This window comes from Anolis carolinensis, chromosome 3 (assembly GCF_035594765.1).
Source record: "Anolis carolinensis isolate JA03-04 chromosome 3, rAnoCar3.1.pri, whole genome shotgun sequence".
NCBI classification, from domain to species: domain Eukaryota; kingdom Metazoa; phylum Chordata; class Lepidosauria; order Squamata; family Dactyloidae; genus Anolis; species Anolis carolinensis.
In genome coordinates, this window is record NC_085843.1 from 206498765 (window position 1) to 206521026 (window position 22262).

A 22262-nucleotide genomic window follows, 5' to 3' on the forward strand; every position below is an offset into this window, starting at 1 on the left:
CGAGTCCCTTCTGAGAGATGGTGGCGGGATATAAATAAAGTTATTAGTAGTAGTATTAGTATTAGTATTATTTGGGAGATGTGTTGAGGGGATTTTCAGCACTGTGACAGCTTTTGGGGGCAGAATTTTGCTGTGACTTGAGTCTATTTTCAGAAAGCTGGAAATTTTAGTGGGGTGGAGGCCAGACAATGGGCTGAAGGTTTAGCATTCCTCCTGTAATTTATATATTTCTGATGGCTCATGCCAAGTTTGACAACAGGGAATGCGGGCACTTCTGCATTGTGGGGCTGTTGTTAGTTTTGGCTAACTTACCTAGAATGAACCAGAAAAGAGCTCAATCTCTTGACAACTTACTCTCCTCCAATCTCCTGATTCTTTCTTCCACTATCTGTTACCTGAGTAGGCAACCCTGGGTGCATCTACACTGCTGTTTGACACCACTTTTACTGTCATCGCTCACTGCTATGGAATAAGGGGATTTGTAGTTTGGGGAGGCACCAGCACTCTGGCAGAGAAAGCTGAAGGCCTTGTAAAATAACAACTCCCATGATTTCATAGGATCAAGCCATGACACAGAAAGTGATGTTAAACTGCATTAATTCTGTAGTGTAGATACACCTTCTGTCAAACGGTAGGGTTGGTCCTGATCCTGCCCCTAAACTTGGTATACTCTTTTATTGCATTAATGTTTACACTGGTTATTATCTTCAGCAGCATTATGACCCAGGAAATAGCATGAAGATCCTGTTTACAGCTCTTTAACTGATTCTGGAAGTATATGCGGACCTAATAAACTGTGTTTTTAAAATTATTGAAGTTCCTTGCTTTATGTGACAACAACTAAGCAATATTCCCTAATTCTGTTTTCACACTTACTTTTGTTATATTATGTACAACATGACAATCATATTTTTGAATCCATGCTTACAATTACAGTACAGTAGTTTGACAAAAGACAACTATTTTGGCAGCATTTATTTTGAGATGCGTTTTTGGGGAGAGCCACTAGATGTCAGGATTCTCTATACTTAGAATACTTCGAAACCAAATTATCTCTCAACTTCCCTTTATTAATTTTTTCTTCTTCCATTGTTACTGATAACATAACCTCTTGTGTACAAGATAACTATTAATGTCCACCTATTTTTTCATATTCCAGATTTTTATATACCAATGAATTGATTAGGAACTTACAAAATATAAATGAACATCAGAAGCCCTGTCTACACTGCCATATAATCCATATTATCAAAGCCGATAATTCACATTATCTGCTTTGAAAAGGATTATATGAGTCTACAGTGTCATGTAATTCAATTCAAAGCAGATAATCTGGATTTTATACTGCATTGTAGAAGGGGCCAGACAAAGTACAATTCATGAGGGATGTGTCCTGAACTTCAATTGGATACACAAAACCATGTATAATAGCAAATCCCATTGAAATAAAGGACCTCCAGTCCAAGAATACCTCGAGTTACACTGAAAGGCCTAATAAATGTAGTAGTTTCCAAAAGTTAACAACCGAGTCCAGATTTGAGCTCATACAACTGGGGACCCATCCAGACAGTACCTTTATCCCAGGAGCTCCTGCAGCAAACAGGAGGGTGGCCAGACGCCGTTCCCTGTAAACCCGGAAGCAATTGCTAGAAAAGGCAAAAAAATGCGAGATTTCCAGGTGCAGGGATATCACAGTTTTTAGCTGAATATCCAGATCTTCACAAGTCTGTATGTCCCTGCAATCGGAAATCACAGAATTTTTTATCTGGGTTTCTTCCCAGCATAAACCCAATGTGTATGTGGTTAATGGCAGGTGTATGCTGACAACATAGGTACAGTTTAGTAAATGTGTCAATAATGACAAAGTTCTGTTCCTGGCTTGAGTGGTCTATTAGGTTTGTTTGTGTGGAAGAAACCTCATGAAACAACTGGAGGGCACAGTTTTTCTGGCCAGGATAAAGAATGGAACTTTTGCAGGGATCCACATATCCGTATATCTGCATCCTGGGGCTTTTTTAAAAAAAAGATTGCAGCGATTTCCAGCAGAAGTACTGTGGCAGCCATCTTGGGAGCCTCTTTTGAAGTCCTAGGACTTTTTGCCCGTTTAAAACACCTGATTTAGTGCTGTCTGGAAACGCCCTGGGCTGGTACTAGTATGCACTGCTATCCCTTTCTCAACAAAACTAGCATCCTGCTGTGGATGTGACCCCATCCACACTGCTATATAATGAAATTTGAAACTGCATTGTATAGTTCAGTATAATTGTGCCTCCCCTAAAATAAGAAACAGAACTCGTCTTTTTGCCTTGGAGAGTGTGTGTGTGGCATGTAGGCCCAGAAAATGTGCGCCTGCCTGCAGCCAACCGCCTCCTCTAGATTAAGAAACAGAATTTGCCTGTTGTCTCCTTGCTTTGGAGAGTGCATATCTGGCGTGCAAGCCCAGAAAATGCACGCCTACCTGCAGCCGAGTGCCTCTCCTCTATTGCGCCAAATTGCTATGTGTGTGTGTGTGTGTGTGTAAAGAAATCCTTGCAAAAGTTGTTTGCAAGAGATCTCTGCAAAAGAGCTCAGCTTTTTGCAGAGGCAAAGCCACGCCTAAAACAATGTATCAGTTTGCTGGAAGATGGCTGGTTTTGTCAGTTGGAATTTGAGCTTGCTGGGAGAGCACAGAAAAAGGCAGGCTCTCTATAGCTACGGTCAAGTAGCAGTTTAAATATGCTATGCTGGATATATTTTGAATGCTGATTGATTAGTTATTGATCCTATGCAACTACAAGGACATTGTATGATTGCTGAACTGTTTATTTGACTTCAACTCAACAAGTACAGTTTCCTTTTGTTCTTTCAATTCCTCTGCCTGGTCTGAGTCTTTTGTACATGGTGTTAACTGGACACTGCTGGTTCCGCTATACACTCACCTGGTAACATCCTCTAGAATAGAGAAACAGGTAAGAAGCCTCCTTAAAACACACGCTTGCCTGCAGCTGAGCACCTCTCCTCTAGAGGAGAAACATCTTAAATGCCTATGACAGGAATGGGAGCCTGGGAAGCCCCCTCCCTTCATAATGAGCCAATAGAAAATGGATCTTTTGGCACCCCAGAGTAAAAACAGATATCTGCCCTACCAATTTTGGGAGGCTCCCAAAGAATGGTTCGGGGCCTCCACCATAAGCAGAGACACTTAATAGGTCAAGGTTTACCTGAGTTGCACAACCTTCTTTGGCATTTCCCAGTGACTGACAAGGTGAAGCAGGGTTGGATGAGCTCTTTTTATATTTTAATTTTTAAAAGTAATACCAGAATATGTCATAACATATTAGGATGGTATCAAGTAAACTAAATTAAACAATGTATAACGCAATACAGTAAAAGATCATTTAGTGTCTTCAGTTTGGTTATTAAAGAAGTGACTGTTCAACAGCTGCTAAAGGCGGAAGTTTTTATTTTGAGGATGATATACTTTCTACTTCCTGAAAAGCAAAACATGACCTTTTTTCTATTTAAATTTAGCAAAATTGGTCTCAAGGCCAGAAGATGCATATTTTAAAAAACACAGCCATGAGACAGAAAAAAGACAATGTGGTATACTGTATAACAGATTTGGGAAGGAGAGTTTCATCTTTCATTCATTTTATATATCGTCTTTCTGTCAATGATGAAACCCAAGGCAGCTCTTAATGTGATTTTTATAAAACAGCTAACAATTAAAGGCAGAATAACTTATAATATTACAATTAAATAGAATAGCACATGTGTGCAACATTCAAATTACATAGAAATTATTTCAAAACTTATCTGGGAGATAAAATCAGCATTCAGCATGCATATAGTGCTACTCACTATGGAATACTAGTTTAGTGGCTCTACTATCCCATCTACACTGCCATATAAACCAATTTCTGAATCCTGATTTTCTGGGACCCCTTCTACACTGCCAGATTTTCCGCTTTGAATTGGATTCTGTAGCAGTGTAGACTCAGAACATCAAGTTCAAAGCAGATAATGTGGATTACCTGCTTTGAAAATCTGGATTATATGGCCGTGTAGAAGGAGCCCTAGAGGAGGCCTACTTGCTATGCGTTACACTGATATAATTCAACCCAGTGAAGAACCAGTTTAACATCAGTAAACAGGAAGGGTAGGATTTATTTGTTTGCATATTCAATGTTCCACATGAGTTTGCTGAATTGTAGACAAGACAAGGCATCCTCTAATTATGATGTTCTGCGTGTGAAACCAGGTTTCTGCCTTGCGTTACAATATAATTATGAGCTTAGTATTAAATATAGATGGGTTTTTAGCATCTAAAGTGCCATATTTTCCTAACTGAGATTGGAATCTGAATGGAAAACAGGAAAAATGGTCAACAGGGCTTTAGTTTTGCTGAGATATTACATATGTAAGATCGTTGGAGCCACAAGTTCCACTCCAACATTGATGTCAGAGCCAGCAAAATTCAGCCCTAGAATGTAGCATCTGGAATAGATTCTGCAATCCACTCTACTTTTATACATACAAGCAAAGATTTAGCCAAGGGGAACCTGGCTAAGAATTGCAAATACGTCTCCCTAAACTACAAATTCTAGGTCCCATATGGTATTGCCATGGCAGTTAAAGTGGAATAATAGCATTGTAGTGTGTGTTGTAATAGGACCAAACATATCTCATCTGTTGCTGATGAATGGCAGTTTCCAATAGGCCTAGAAGTAGATTGCAATACAAAATAATCCCTTCCCATTTTTCATTATTTTTAATTTCATGCCTCGTCTACACTGCCATATGAAATCCAGATTATCTGCTTTGAAGTGGATTATTTGGCAGTGTAGACTCATAAAATCCAGTTCAAAGCAGATAATCTGTGATCATAAACTGGATTATATGGCAGTGCAGATCCAGCCTTTAACTACCGTGAAACAGCAAATTCGCGAAAAGCGAACTGCGAAGTAGTGAGGGAACACTGTATTTACATTCCTCTCCAGCACATCCATGTCCTAACAACCAGTAGTACATTTTTGCCATTTACTAAACTGTACCCATGTTGTCAGCATTCACCCAATGAGGAAGTAACATGTATAACCTGGCAACATCATCCTGTTGTTTCCTAGCACAAGTACACCATGAAACCTGTCTGCACAGATGGCCATACAAAAAGGTCTGACTAAGTACAGTAATGATGACATTCTGTTCCTGGCTTGAAAGTGTCTGTTCCTGTTTCATTGTGTACTACTTACTGTGAAAGTACTTGTTGCACCCCAGGAACTTCATTTTTCTGCCACAAACTTCATTAAACAGATGAAAGACAAAGTTCCTTTTCCTAGGACAAAGTTTTTGCCTTCTACTCAAGCGTCACCTTCTTTTTCAGAACTGACCAATCAAGAACAAACATCTAAAACCTGGGAACAAACCCAGATTAAAAAGTCTGTGATTTCCGATCGCAGGGACATACAGACATGCGAAGATCTGGATATTCGGCTAAAAACCGTGGTATTCCCACACATGGAAATCTCATGTTTTTTGCCTTTTGTAGTGATTGCTTCCAGGTTTACAGGGAATGGCATCTAGCCACCCTCCTGTTTGCAGTGGAAGCTCCTGGGATAAAGGTACTGTCTAGACGGGGGTCCAGTTGCATGAGCTTAAATCTGGACCCAGTGCTTAACTTTTGGAAACTACTACATTTATTAGGTCTTTCAGTGGGAAAGGCCAGAACAGGAAAGATCAGAACAGGGGACTCCAATTTGGAAAAAAAATGGGAGATGTTCCTTCACAGAACATCCTTAAGCTAGTTTTTCTATAGATCCAAATCCATGAGAATTATGTTTGCTGCATTTTCCAATTCTATTTCTCCCTTCTTGATTAAAATGTACTTTTTATTGTATTGCTTCTTTGAGGATTGATTCTCTTTTTGCTTTTGGAGTGCAGCAGGAATGTCAAAGTTAGTAAATAAATGAATGTTTGTTTTAAACTAGATAAATTGCTGTATATGATATAAAACAGCCGTTTCTCTTTGGATTGCACTGATTTTTTTTAAAAAAGACATTGAGTACAGAGGACTATAACTGAACATAGGTATACAGGCAGTCCTTGGGTTACATTCATCCAATTTAGAAATTACTCAAAGGTAAGAACAGGTGTGAGACAACACCAGGAAGTGAGAGAAATTTGCTCCTAGGAAGGGAAATTCACTCCTGGAAGACTTATCATGGGGAAAAGGTGGCTCCACTGAAGCTTTATCACCAATCCTTGTTGCCACAACAAGGCAGTTTTTTCAAATTCCAATTATCACAGGGATAGAAAGTGAGGTAAAATCTTCTGAACAGGGGCACAGACAGCAAAACAAATACCACAGTATGTTAACCCTTCCCTATGCTATCCAAAGCATGTATACATCTATGTCTGTCTGTCTGTCTGTCTGTCTGTCTGTCTGTCTGTCTGTCTGTCTCTGGCTGGGGTTACGTTACCCTTAAAAATGTACCTGCTCTGACTTACATGCACATCTAATTTAAGAACAAATCTAAAAACTTACAAAACCTATCACAAAGCCACTCCAGAATAAAATCAGAATAAAAATCAGCCAACTATAGAAGCTCTGAAAAAGAACTTAATCCATCTTCCTTTTTATTCTTTCTAAATTATTGATTAACCAGTGTGTGTGTTTTGTTTTTTTGTTTTTTTGCACACTTCGTTCCTGGGAAGATTTTGCAGCGTCCAACCTGTGCCATTTGGTTTCCACACTTATCACCATGCATGAGTAATAAAGAGTTAATAAGTAACTTGGGGAGTAATCATTCTGTGCTCTATTATAAACTAAAGGTGATAGGAAAAGAATATGACTGTTTTAACTCCACATGTTGTAAGCTAACTGTGTTTTAGGAGAAGTGAAACTGAAGTTTCAGTTAACTCTTCATTTGATTTAGATATTTGCATCAGGAACTTTTGTCTTTTTTTTCTCTCTTTCAGAATTTATCAGAATATGAAAGAAACCGATTCAGTATAATGGACCAGCCGTAAGTCCTCCCCTTTTGCCTTGCTTCATGAATTTGATAGTTCTTGTGCAACTGGTGTTCTCACTTCATATTGATTGTTTTTAAACATAAAGTATATTCAAGGGTTTAAACATGAAGCAAATTCAGTTTGGGCATTCAGCAAAAAACAAACAAAAAAATCTCCTTGGCTTCAAAATAATCCAACAATGATCATCATCATTCTAAAAGCAACCTTGATTTTGCCATTTATACTTTGATATTGTATATAATGGGTCTTACCACCCACAGATTTTAGTATTCACTGGTGTCTGGAACCAACTACAGTGGTTACCAAAAGCTCTTGAGTGGATTTTGGATTTTGTTGTTTAAAACAAAATTCGGAAGCGCTTGCCCATATTTCTGTTTCTATTAGCATGGCTTGTATTTCCAGCACAACAGATGCAGGTGGACAATTTTAAAGTACACGTTGTTTTCTGGAAGGCAGCCTAATGTGTTTGGGTGAATTCTACATAAAATAGTTTAAGTAACTACATATATTTTTGTGGGTTGATAGTAATACTACTTTACACTATAATTAAAAAAGGAGGGCAGGATAAGGAATGTAATTAGGTGTTGCGGAGGGGAAGTGCGGAGGAGGAGTGGAGAAGGGAAAAATATAAGGAAAACTGGGAAAGGAAGAGTTTGTAGACCTCTGATCTTCTTCACCATGGTTAAATTATTATTATCCTTAGTGTCCTTTCTCTTTTTACTATATGCTTCTCCTTTTCGCTCCTCTTGTTTCTGGGACAATTTTTCTTTATGCCTTTGGATTGTGCTATATTATCAGTCTTATTTATTTATTTTATTTATTTCTCATACTTGTATTGCATCCTTCTCACCCTGAAGGGGACTCAGGGCAGACTCACAACTGGCAGCAGTTTTTTTCTCTTAAGTCATATAGTCTTTAAAAGATTCCCAATCCATTATTTTCTTATGTCTCCTTGGTACCTTTTTAGTAGTTTAGTTAATTTATCCATATTCATAATTTCCATTATTTGTATTAACCATTGATCTGTTGAGGGTATTTATTTTAATCTTCAACTCCTTGCATATACTATTCTTTCTGCCATTATTAAATAGTTTTAAAGTATGTCTTTATTCGTGTCCATGTCTATATCTATTATTCCTAGTAAAAATCTTCTGCTTTCATTTGTATTTTTATATTAAGTATTTTCTAGGATATTTCTTGAATTTTTTTCCAATAGTCCTTTGCTTTTCTGCACGTCCACCATATGTGGCAGAAAGTGCCCTCCTGAATTTCACATTTCCAGCACTTGTTTAGCATATTGTTATAAAAGTTTTTCTAATTTTTGTGGAGTTATATACCATTGGTACATAATTGGTACTTACATATTGATTAAGTATGTCATTTGGTCCCACACCACTGGATAAATTATACTGTTTAGTGGGTATTGCATCACCTGACATCCGCCGGGAAGTAGCAGCCAATTATGAAAGAACAAAGACAGTGACATCTCCGACCCATCCCCTTTTTGGATATCAGCCAGCACACCAAAGCCTTAAATCAAGAAATAGTTTCCTAAGATCTAGAGATACTCGCAGGAACACCTGAGCATGCGAGAGTCAGAAAGTGGCAGGCTAAAATCCGAAACCTCAAGCCATGTCTGATACCAAATGAGGGACTCCCTCCTGGGCACACAGAAGACTGTGTGACTTGGAAGGCACTGAATAGACTGTGCTGAGTCTGTGCTGAGCCAACCTCAAGAAATGGGACTATAAAGTGGAGTCCACGATATGCTAATGTGGACAAGAGCAAACCACAGACCACCTACTACAATGCAATCTGAGCCCTGCCACATGCACTATGGAGGACCTTCTTATAGCAACACCAGAGGTACTCCAAGTGGCCAGCTACTGATCAAAGGACATTTAGTATAATGTCAAGTTTTTAACTCTGCTTGCATTTTTAAATACATTACAACTGTACCCCCGGTTCGCTTCTGATATGACAAATAAATAAATTTGGTCTCTAGACCTTACATGATTTTTTTAAAAATAATTATCACAAATGCTTAATATCCATTTCAAAGGATTGTATGGACACTTTGCCATGAATCAATTTAATTCAGTCTCTTCCTAACATTTCGGAATCTTTTGTCAATAACTCATTTTAATAGATGGAGAAATAAATTTCATGATAGTGTAGTGTTTTCAACTAGAACCACATTTCAGAGGTCCATGCCCAGTGTGTATTCACTAAACAGGATCAGCCAGGACAGATAAACAACCTCCCCAGGATGAAGAAAATACAGTCAGGTTTATTACGATTCAACCAAAAAGGATGCAAATACAAGCAATTTGCTTCAATAGGCACAAGCATAAACTCATAGAAAAATACATAACATTTTATACAGTTCTGACAGCTATCCAGACTTCCCGCTCCTTCGTCTGATTGGCTGAAAAAGAGGCAGGCTAGGATCTGCGCCTGGATTGGCCGGTGGTCCCTTGATATCACAGCTTACAGGTGGGGATTCCTGTGGCGGGAAGAACAGCAGGGATTGGTCTGTTCAAGGAACCAATCCATTGCAGAGACACCGCTTGGGAGGGCACAGTCCATGAGGAAACAATGGTGTAGATATGCTGATGAGTCTCTGATTAATTCAAGTGTCTGTTTCCGTTTGAGACAAAGGTGGTGATTTCAGACAATCAAGATCTTGGCTGCCAACATAGGAAGGTAATGAATGCACTTCTACTAAGCCCCCTCTTCCGTGGGAGTGGCAGACTCAGTCTCAGGTTAAATGGACATTTTGATACATATGTTAGAAACACTTTATACACTACATATGAGGAATTGACACAGTACAAAGTATATAAAAGATACAGGTTATACAAAATCATCAAATTGATACATTTTTATTAAAGGTTTAAGAATTGATAGTTTGTAGGGTACAGCTACTACTAGGTCTGTTCCAGAGCCTCTAGCACTGCAGCATTTCGCAACTCTAGATATCTGGAAAAGATTTTAATAAAAAAGAAAAATCATATAATTTGCTTTAAGCCTCTTGGTGTATTACAAATGTTTTGAAGGGGTGACATGGCTCGACAACAATAGGACAAGGTAACTGTATAATAGAAGAAGTATTAGAAATTTGTTGAATAGAAGTTAGTTCTCTCCATCCCACTTAGGATCCCTGGGACCAGGCATGTAGCCGGGGGGGGGGGGGGGGGGGGCTTGAGGGGCTTCAGTCCCCCCCACCAAATTCTCAGGGTGATCCGCGAGAAGGCCTTATATTTATTATTTAAACTGTTATGTTTATTCATATCATGATCTGATCACCATGCTCAATATATCCCATATGCATGGGGGTATTGGGATAACGATACAAAAGGTTTGCTATGGTGGATCCTCCCTCACTCAGACTCAGCCCCCCCCCCCCCCCCCGAATCAAAATCCTGGCTACGGGCCTGCCTGGGAACCTAATACTAATAGCCTTTGACTTTAAATGCATAGATATATATCTAATAGAAAGAACAAAGATTCAGAAACACACTGGGGAATTTTGCCTTTGTTAGTTGTTAAATAGAATATTACAAAATATGTTAATGTAAAACAGGGGGGGGGGGAAATGGAGAAAAAGCTATGAATGGAATTAGTTTGGAAGTAGCATCTTAACAAGGTTCGGCATATGCTTTCATGGACTCCAACCCACTTCCTGAGACACATGTGTTCAGCAGTCCACCAAAAGCCTGCACCAAATAAAATTGATATCAAGTGCCACAAAGATCTGCTTTTGCTGTAATAGATTAACAGATATGCACTCATGGGAAGTATTTGAGGACTTGAGGGCTTTTTGTTTATTATTGGTTGTATTATCCCATCATAATCTATGTTCTATACATAATTGTACATTTCTGATACCACTTTTACTGCCATGGCTCCTGGGATCTATAGTTCTGTGAGGCACCAGCATTCTTTGGCAGAGAAGACTAAAGACCTTGTAAAACTACTACTCCCATGAAGCCATCACATTGAGCCCTGTCAGTTAAAGTGGTATTCAGCTACGTTAATTCTATAGTGCAAGTGCACTTTGTAACTTGTCCAAAGTGAAATAGTGTCTATCCCTATTTAGAGCCTGGACTACCAGAATCCTTGAACCTGCTAGTTGAGGGCTACTGGAAACTATAATTTAAAAAATCTTTTGTTATTTTTGGGCCTTTTCAAAACCATTTGGGATGATTTGTTTCCCAAGGAACAGCTTATATCTACTCCTACCTACTGTTGTCATTTTTGTGTTGGTTATTTACCCATATCAAAATGATACAAGGAAGCTTCAAAGCTCTGGGCTATAAATATAGTCACATCTATCCATAAGACAGTCACCGAGGCTGATCCTAATAATTTTAGACCAATTTGTCATTTCAGTGTTGTTTCCAAAATATTGTCAAGGTATTTATTACGTAGACTGGATAGTCAGGCTATTTAACATATCTGAAGTAGCTGTTCTCCTTTCTTAGGAAGGAAATAAGGAAAAGAAAGTTTTTGATCACACTGATAAAATATCTGGTTGGACCAATGCTTCATCATACATAGAATAGATCCAATGCGATAATTAGGCCTTGAATTCATCCTGAGACATTTGTAAGTGAGCTGTGAACATGACAAACCTGGAACCAAGTCATTGTTTAGAGGAAAGTATGCAATCACGAATATTGACAGAAAATTTCTGTTGCTAATACAAATAGTACTCCATTCTGACCTCATGCTTTGATCAAGCAATATGAATTAGAATAAATTGAAATCGTTATTATCTGAAAATATACCAGGTAGCAAAGAAATCTACTAGAGACATATCCTAACTTATTGAGATCGGTCCCATAATTTTATTTATTAATTCAATTTATATGCCATTTCTCTCCCAATATGGGATCCAATATTTTCTAAAAATGGAGTGGCTTGAAGCATTTTCCTATTTCCGTGTTGTCTTCTGGGCTTTGGATGTTGACAACACTGTAGTAATCTTAACCACATGGACTGAGTTGCTGAGGTTGCTGTAAAAGAGCATATTTGGTCACTAGTCACGCCAAGACCAAAATTTAAAGAAACCTCATGTGTGGAAAGTGAACAATCAGCCAGTTGAATAAGGGCAAAATTTCAGACATAGATTTGTGAGGTTTACATTGGATGCAACAAAGTTGAGGATCTGTATTTCAAGAATTGCCATATGTTTACACACAAAGAAATCTCTGGTCTGACCCAATGCATGCTGTTAAGGGTAATGAAAATATTGGCTGTATAAAAGGGCACATTCCAAGTTGGATTTAAAAACTGCAAATATCAAGATGTCATGTTTCCAGGAAAGAAAGCAAATACAATAACAAATGGCACAAATATGTTACTAGTCCTACCGGAGTGTAGCTATGAAAAGGACCGAAATGAGGATATTGTCCACCAAATAAGAATTCTGCACACTAACAAAATTTTCCTTTGGTTTCCAAATTTCCTGCATTGCATTAATTTATTTGAGCATTTAAAAACAGAGTTTAGGCTTCCAAAGAAAATGGGCAGACAAAGGTACCAAGGGAATGCAAACACATTAAATGGAACAGTTCTAGGTATGAATGATTTTCACTATCTCATGCTCTGCAATGCTAGAAATGCAATGACTGAAGAAAAAATCATTTAAAGTGGCAGAATTATTATGGGGGATGTTCTCATTTTACACCCACCTTTTAGCTATTACCCCTGCTGTTTCTGGAGCATAGGGAAAATAAATACTTTCAGGCAGATAAAAAAGTTTCAGAAGCACTGAAAGGGATGTGCGGCAGTTCCAACCAGCCACTTTACAGATTGATTAGATATCATGGTAACATATAGAGGAAATTGTGTACATTTATTGTTCAGACAGTATTCACCACCTCCACATGAATCTGAGGCACTTCAGTCTTTCGCACGATGACTAATTGTATGCTCAAGAAAACAAGTGGGCCATTTGACTTTTGGATCCCCAGATGAATGCCTTCCTCATAGAATCATAGAATCATAGAGTTAAAAGAGAACACGTGGACCATCCTGTCCAACCCCCTGCCATACAGGAAAAGCACAATCAAAGCACACCTAACAGATGGGGCTTCCATTAGACTCCGAGGCAACCAGTGGCGCAGCAGGTTCAAATCCAGGGAGCAGGGTGAGCTTCCGCTGTTAGCCCCAGCTCCTGCCAACCTAGCAGTGCGAAAACATGCAAATGTGAGTAGATCAATAGGTACCGCTCTGGCAGGAAGGTAACGGCACTCCATGCAGACATGCCAGCCACATGACCTTGTAGGTGTCTATGGAAATGCCGGCTTTTCAGCTTACAAATGGAGATGAACACCAGCCCCTAGAGTCAGACATGACTAGACTTCATGTCAGGGGAAAACATTTGCCTTCACCTTATGATCAAGTCAAAGGTGAGGAACCATTCTGGGTGCTCAACAGAAAAGACAAATTGTTATAGTCCTTGCAAGTCAGTACCACGTTTCTGCTTTATGAACTAAAAAGTGCTGCACCTGGAACCCAGAAGTGAGAAGAAACTCATCTCTCACTCAAGCATGAAGGATTGTACATTTATATCCTTAAGTCCTGTAAATGTGGCTGCATTAGCACTAAAACAGGAAACTATGAACAGATGCCTAAACTAATTTAAAGCTGTACTGCTTTCACATTCAAAACTAAAATTATTTCTGCAGGTTTTGGTGCTTCACTATACACTAGGCCTAACTTGGGACCTGAATATGATTTTTTTTGTATGTTTGGCCCATCTATACTCCCAGAAAATTCAGTGTAGATGTCGCATTTACCTGGGGCATCCAAACGACGTACCCAGGCTAATGCGAATTAACCTGGGGTAAACCTTTTAATATGGTTTACACCCTGAGTTTAAAAATACCTGCAAAGATCTGGATCTTCCTTGGAGAGCCAAAGCTTTGCAGGTATCGAAGTGGTGGAAACGGTCATCTGAGATCACCATGCACAATCCAAGGTGGCATCCCCACAGCCATCCTGTGCTCCAAAGGCTCAGGCAGCCCAGAGAGGAGGGATGGCAGTGCCACCCTACCCTCTCTGTTCCCCATTACACACATTCCTCAAACAAAGGGAGAGCCTCTTTACCAGTGCAAAAGGCCACCCTGTTGCTCTAACGCACTCAGTGATGATGAGATTGAGCTTTGGAGAGGGGGGGGAGCTTTCCTTTTGTTTTGGGGGCAAAATGAAAGGTAGGGTGGCACTGCATGTTTATGTGAGGAGTTCCAAAAGAAGCACCTCATTTGCTGTCTTTTTTTCATTCTTCTGTTTTCCATGACACAGAAATGAACAGGTGAAGGCATGCTTGGCCAGAAAATCAGAGAGCCCTTCCCTTTTACTTGATTTAGCTCAAGGGAGTTCTGGTTATTCAGGCTGGCAAAGTGGATAGGAAGAGTCAGCAAAGTGATACAAATGCATTTATTTATTATTATCCTTTCTTGCAATTCTTTCTTGCATTTCCTCCAAGAAGGTTAGGGTAGATTGGTTCTTATCTCCATTTTAATCCTCACACCTTTTCTACAAATAATATTACTATGGTATTAGAAGATTGGCCTTAAGTATTCCAGTAATCTTTATGGTTGAACTGGGATCGGAACATGGAGTCTTCTCACGCTTAATCCAGAATTCTAACCTCAACACCATACTGGTTTGAGTTATCTGTGTAATTGTAAATCACCAGCTGCAGTAAATCTTGTCAGTCAAGACATTGACAGTTCGAAGACCGGGTCAGAGTGAGCTCCTGACCTTTAGCCCAGCTTTAGCCTACCTAGCAGTTAGAAAACAAAATAAGTAGATGAATAGGTACTGCTTAAAAACAGGGAGATATTTTAAAGGCATCCACAAGGAAATGCCAGAAAAATGCCAGAGATTGTTCAAGGAGGAAGTTTACGAACAAAGCTCTTTGTCAGGGAGATGGAGCAACAGCTCCACGCCCTCTGTGGCTGGAATCAAGCACAAGCCTCCAAGATGCAGAAGATGGGAAAAACCTATATACCAGCGGTTCTCAACCTGTGGGTCCCCAGATGTTTTTGGCCTTCAACTCCCAGAAATCCTAATAGCTGGTAAACTGGCTGGGATTTTTGGGAGTTGTAGGCCAAAACACCTGGGGACGCACAGATTGAGAACCACTGCTATGCACCACTATCTGTGTACAATTGTCTGCCTTGTTAGTGTATAAACGGCATTGAATGTTTGCCACATATATATATTCTGTGATTCACCTTGAGTCCCCTTTGGGGTAAGAAGGGTAGAATATTAATGCTGCAAATAAAAAAATAAACACAAGTTTAGTGCTGTAAAGAATGAAAATACTAGCTAAAGGTTACAGCCATTTTAAAAAACTAAAGTTGTACAAATAGCGTAGTGATTTGAGTGTTGAATCAGGGCCACAGAAAACCACTCCATGGTTTAAGCAAGTAACACTGTCTCAGCTTTAGAACTAGGCAGCCCCTACCTGAACATATTCTGCCAAAAAAAACTCTATCTCCATAAGTCAGCCCTCCATATCACAGATTCTATGTCCACCATACACAGCTAGAAAATATTCTTTCCTCCAAAATTTAAAAAAGCCAACCATGGTTTTGCTATTTTATATAAGGGACATAATTTTACTATGCCATTCTATATAATGGGATTCAAACATGCCTGTATTTTGGTATTCATGGAGGGTCCTGGAACCAAACTCCAGCGGATACAGTTGTAATTACTAGAAGGCACACAACAATGTCAACAACATAGTACAAACCAAACACTGTACTTTAAGTTATCCCAGCACAAAAAGTAAGTCTTTTTCCATTTCAAGAAAAGAAGAGGTGATTATTCAGCATGCTACTGATGTTTTGACAGCAATTTTAAAATCAGAAATTTAATTGTAGGCGAAAATAATTCATGTTTCTTTTTATTATGTAAGACTGCACGTGACACATTTTCTCATCTATCTTTCCTCATTTTCTAATTAATTCATGGTTCTATATTATACTGTACTATTCTTTATTTGGTTCAGTTACTGAATTAGCACACTCAGGATGAAGTTCCAGGTATGTTTAATCATAAGTAAAGTTGCAGTCCTAAAACTGCTCATCCAGAGAGAGGCCCACTGGACTGAGGATAACTTTGAATTCTACTAGATTTGCACTACAGTTCTTACCAAGGTTTATGGGCTTGTTCCCTCCCTGGTGTGTATACAAAGGACTGCAGCCATAATATAAGGGTCGTTGATTTCTTTACACGCTTAAGAGAGACAGTTTTTAAAAGTACATGTTTAAAACTCTTCTCCCCCACATTATATCACACCATTTAAACAAAACTGGCATAAGCAGTACATGCAAAAGGGTGGGGGGGGGGGAATGCTGATGTACTATAATATGTAACAAAGTAAATTAGAATCCTTTGCCATTTGGTTTTTTCAGCTATCTAATCATAAAAAACCCGAGTGGAATATTCCATGTTCTCATAATTGCATCAATAAGTGACCTGTGGTCAGCCAGTCTATAAGCACAATTCTTCAATTTAGTTTTTCTTTCCAAACACAGAAATATTAAATATTTCTTTCAGAGTATTCCATTTACTAGGTAATAAGTCCTTTGGAACTCTTCCACACAGCTGTACAAAATCTACACTGAACTGGATTATATGCCAGTGTGGACTCAGATAACCCAGTTCAATGCAGATATTGTGGATTATCTGCCTTGATATTCTGGGATATATGGCTGTGTGGAAGGGCCCTCAGAGAGGTTGCTGAATAAACATGCAATGTATTTCCTTACCTGTAGTGCTCTGGAAACTTTTCAATGCTTTTTAATTACATAGTTTATTTTTGTACTGCTATAACAATAAAAGGTAATAAAGGTTTATGAGATATAAAAAGTGTTGTTCTTATGAGATTTCACTTCATTGTTCTGGCCAAATCAGACAATCTGCTGGGAAATAGCAGACTATCTGATTTGGCATAAACAATGAAGTGAAATCTTATAAGAACAATAGTGCCACGCTGAAGTCACAGATCTCAAAGACCACTTAAAACTCAGACAATAGCTGACTTTTTGGTCTAGACCAAAAATGGGCAGCAACAGAGGAGGCCAGAATCAAGCAGTTCCAAAAAAAAAGATCCCGCTAGGTCCATATGTGTAAGGACGTATTCATAAGACTATATTTCAAAAGAAGGAACTGGCAAAACCATCTCTGATTTCCTGGATCCAGGCCCCAGTGTTCTGTACAAGGAAGTCAGAAAGGAGGCCTCTCTGAATAAGGACCTGGACAAGAGTTCTTTCTCCCACCTTGGACCTTCCACAGATATATAAACCTCCCTTGCCTAGTTTCCAACAGACCTCACAACCTTTGAGAATGCCTGCCATAGATGTGAGCGAAACGTCCAGAGAGAATGCTTCTGGACCATGGGCATACAGCCTGGAAAACTCACAGCAACCCAGTGATTCCAGCCATGATGGTCTTTGACAACACATCTCTGAGTATTCCTTGCCTAAGAAAATCCTGTGAAATTCATGAGGGTCACCAAAAGTTGACAGATGACCTGAAGGCACATAGATACCACAAATGAAAAACCAAAGTATGAAAGACATAAGCACAAAAATCTTCCATGCGTTTGTGATGTCTCAGGGACCTTTGTCCCATGACCCCGCAGCCATCATAGATTAAACTGAAAAGGATTTGGGCTTTTTCCAATCTCAGCAAGTTTCTGTTCCATTCCAGATGTTCCCTGTTGACATTTTCGTGGAAGAGCCAATTAGGGACGCCCTTGAAACAGAGCCTGTTTCCCCGGAAAGCTTGGTGTTTGATAGGAAGGTTTTTCTCAAAACACATCACTCCCAAAAGCAGTTTTTAAGGCGAAGCGTGAGATTAGCGGAGAGAGACGATTGTGACTAAACCGTTTCCCTTGGAAAGTTTCGGGGATGTTGAAACAGCTCCGTTCTCTGGGAAGATTTGGGGAGTTAAACACCTGTTGGGGGGAGCTCTTGAACTTCCATAAAAGTTCTGCACTGACCTTTCCCTATCGCGGTGTCAACGTGACTATTCATAGAAGAACATCGACTCTTGTTCCTGAGCTTCGAAGCGGCCCTCCGGTGTGCTTACTCATGAGTAGACCGGGAGTTGCGTTCCACTCCTTGTCAAGTTTGGACTGCGTTTCAGGTCCACCACGAAATACCTTGCCTAGCCTTGAATCCTTGTTCTGGACTTTACTTCAGGAATCTCCCTATGAAACCTTGCTCTTTCCCCACTCAAACTTCCAAAGAGTTTGAGTGTGTTTCGGTTATTTGGATTATAGACTTTGGACTCTAATACTGGACATATAACTTCATTATATTGGACTAATTTTGATCTTCTCTAAAAGGTCAACTGCTGGACTATATACTCTGCTCATTTTTGTTTAGAATTTTTATTGCTTTAATAAAGATATTAGATTGTTTATTGGCCTCCGTGTTGGTTTCCGGTGTTCGCGCTGCTTAGGGGTGTTACAGCGTTAAGCCAATTTTAGCCATGAAATTCAACAACCTGATCCCACAATTTTTTTTATTAAGTCACTCTAGTGACATAAAATGTTGAGGACACTGGAAATATCATATATTAACTGGGGAAAGAGAAGAAACATTTTCCTTCAGTGATGGGCCTGGAAAAGTTGAAGTAAGGGAACAGTTTATAAATAAATATGACAATAAAATAATATAATCTAGTAATGGCCATAAAACATAGATTCATTTGTAACACTGTGTCCCCATGTCAGAGTGTACCAAAAATAGCCCAAAACAGAAGAATGTTGCAACCAGAAGTCACTTTGTATTGTGATGTCCATGTTCAGTGCAGCTTTTTCAGAGGATTGAAGGATCTTTGGCCAGTTGGGATGTGCCAAAACTCATCCACCATCGTTTGAAGATGAATTGGGACATTTGGAGGCTACGTTTTCTAAAATGGGGGGGGGGGGCGCTAAGTTATTTGGGAAAGGTCACACATGTTGTATGGACCCTTGGTCTAGAGAGGGGGGAAATAACAATGGACCTACAATAGCACCATAACTCTTCATGTTAAACAGCAAAGGGACAATGTACCTACAGTAGTTCTTGAGATGAAGATTCAGAAGCCTTTTTTTATTATGAAAAGTAGATAATAGTGGGACATCGTTAAAAGCAGAAGTGTTAACTGTATCTTCCTATGTGGGTTTTTGATCTCAAGGGAAATTAGTTGTTGCCTAAACAATTGTTAACTGAATCATGAAGATTGGCTGAGAGGATGCTTGCTTTCCTCTATGCCTTTGATTATCTCATAACATAATTATTCAATATTAAATACAATAAAGCACTATACTCACATGGCTTATTTCATGTTGATTTCATGTGGGGCTGATGTCTCACAAATACCTCAACACCATCTCAGACTGAATGACCTGAAAACTGAAATGTTTTTATATCCAGTTGCCTATTGTAACCAAAGACCTACTCACACTATATATTTATAGTGCTATGTTCCACTCTACCATAGTGATGTGTCAGGCTCACTTCAAAGGATCAGTCTGAACGCAGATCAAAGATAGCTGCTCTCAAATCCAATCTTTATTGAAGAATGCATGACTTTGGGAAAAGTCGAGAATGACCTAATGTTTACATACAATCATTTTTATCACCTCTGATGCAACGTAACACCACACGCAAATATCATCATCAAACCCCACCCCTTGTATCACATTTCTACTATTCCCACACACTATACCAATTATAATTGTTTATACTTTCAACCCCGAGTTCCCAGGCTCATTCTATCTTCTTCTGCCAGGTGCCTCCAGGATTATTTATGTTATGACTCCAAGTCCAGGGCTTGGAAATTCAGCCCTGGGACTTGGTTCCATGACATGGCGCCCTCTTTTTCTTCGTCCTCCTCTTCGGCTCTTCTTTCTTCACAATCCTGAAATAAATCAAACAATAATTCTACGTGTCCATTTTGTCCAAAGTACCCATATATTTTTTCAGTAAGCTGCGATGGAATACTGGGTGTATTTTCCCTAAACTTTTTGGCAATGCCAACTGGAAAGTCACTTCGTTGATAACCCCCTGTATTCTGAATGGTCCAATATATTTGGGGCCCAATTTTCTCGAAGGTAGCCCCAATTTGATGTTTTGGGTACTTAACCACACTAAATCTCCTTTCTCCAATTTATCGCCTTCCACCCTTTTTCTGTCTGCGAATGTTTTATACTTTTTGTGTGCTTCCTTTAAGGATGCAGTCACTTGACTCCAGCATTCTAGCATTTGAGTTTTCCATTTCCCTGCCCCTGTTTCTTCATTCTCTGTCCATTTTGGCAACTGGGGCAGAGGCTGTATTTCATACCCGTAAACTACTTCAAAGGGAGTTTTATTTGTTGCTGAATGTATAGTCGAATTAAAAGCTAGTTCTGCGAAAGCCAGCCACTTAGACCAGTCAGTTTGTCTCATGTTAGAGTACATTCGAAGGAACTGCCCAAGTGTCTGTTGAGTACGTTCTACTGCCCCGTTTGTCATGGGGTGAAAAGCAGAACTTAGACTCCTTTCTGCTCCTAGCATTTCCAAGAATTTTTCCCAAAATTTTGCTGTGAATTGAACCCCTCTGTCACTGACCACTCTACTGGGACATCCATGAAGTTTGTAAATATGGTTTATGTATAATTCAGCTAGTTTTTCTGCCGATGGTAATTTTGTCAGTGCTATAAAGTGGGCCTGTTTAGAAAACAGGTCTAATACTGTCCAAATATAACGATGTCCTTTGCTAACCGGCAGTTCCCCCACAAAGTCCATAGCTACACATTCCCAAGGCCTGGTAGGTTCTGCTACTGTTTGTAATAATCCCATTGGCTTCCCTCCTCTCGATTTATTTCTGGCACAATCATCACATTGAACAACATGATTCTTTATGTCCTTCCTCATTCCTGGCCACCAACAATGTTTTGCTATTGCCTTTGTTGTTTTTGTAATTCCTGTATGACCAGCGCTCTGGTTATTGTGAAAACGATGCAAAATCTTAATCCTTAATATTGCTGGGATATACAGTTTCTTGTTCACAAACCAAAATCCCCCCTTCTGCTTCCCCTTTTCTGCGTTGGATGCGATCCACTGATCTCCTTCGTATGACTGTTTCAGTTCTTTTCCCCAACTACTTTCCCCGTCGAATTCAATAATAGCAGTGTTCTCTCTTTGGGTTTGCGCTCTTGTTCTGACAGCTAAGCCCCATTGTTTATCAGAGAATATTGTTCCCTCTTTTGCTGTGGTTATGCCTTCGTGTTGAGGCATGCGTGAAAGAGCATCAGCCAAGACATTCTGTTTCCCTTGGAAAAACTTTAATTGGAAATCGAACCTGCTGAAGTATTGTGCCCATCTAATTTGTTTGGGGAACAATTTTCGAGGAGATTTTAAATACTGGAGGTTCTTATGGTCAGACCAAATTTCAAATGGGATTCCGCTCCCTTCGAGGAAGTGTCGCCAGCATTCTAAGGCTTTTAATATGGCTAATGCCTCTTTTTCCCATATGGGCCAACATTTTTCAGTTTCACTGAACTTCCGGGACAAATATCCACAAGGTTTTAAGTTCCCATTTTGATCCTTTTGCAATAGTACTGCCCCGTATGCACAGTCTGAAGCATCGCAATGGATTATGAAAGGGCTTTTGATATCGGGGTGTTTTAGGATGGGTTCTTCTGTGAAGCATCCTTTTAGGGTTTCGAATGCCTTTTGGCATTCTGGCGTCCAACTCAGTTTGGCGCCAGGAGCTTTCACTTTTGCTGTCTCCCCTTTCCCTTTTGTTTTTAAAAGTTCAGTAAGGGGTGCGGTTATTTGCGCAAAGCCTTTTATGAACGATCTATAAAAATTTGCAAACCCCAGAAATGATTGCAATTGCCTCCTTGTTTGGGGTACTCCCCATTCTTTTACGTCTGATACTTTAGACGGGTCCATAGCTAACCCTTCTGGAGATATCCGATACCCCAGAAAGTCAATTTGAGTTTTATTAAATTCACATTTGGACAGTTTTGCATACAGCTTTGCTTCCCTTAGTCTCTGCAAAACTTCCCGGACCAATTCCACGTGCTTTTCTTTATCTTCGCTCACGATCAATATATCATCAAGGAATATGAATACCCCTCGGTACAACAATGGGTGCAGTATTTCATTTATAAGCTGCATAAAGCAACTGCCGCCATTTTTTAACCCAAATGGCAAAATTTTATATTCAAAATGGCCGAATGC

General features: G+C 39.4%; 1 protein-coding gene across 8 annotated transcripts in view; it reads left to right on the top strand.

Moving 5' to 3' along the window:
• Positions 1-22262, top strand: part of blnk (B cell linker) — a 158850-nt gene that overhangs the window by 55512 nt on the left and 81076 nt on the right. For all 8 annotated transcript variants that reach the window (XM_008116752.3, XM_016995903.2, XM_008116754.3 and 5 more), the window contains exon 3: positions 6958-7004. In XM_008116752.3, the coding sequence (XP_008114959.2) occupies positions 6958-7004 (47 nt within the window). The remainder of the gene's footprint in view (positions 1-6957; positions 7005-22262) is intronic.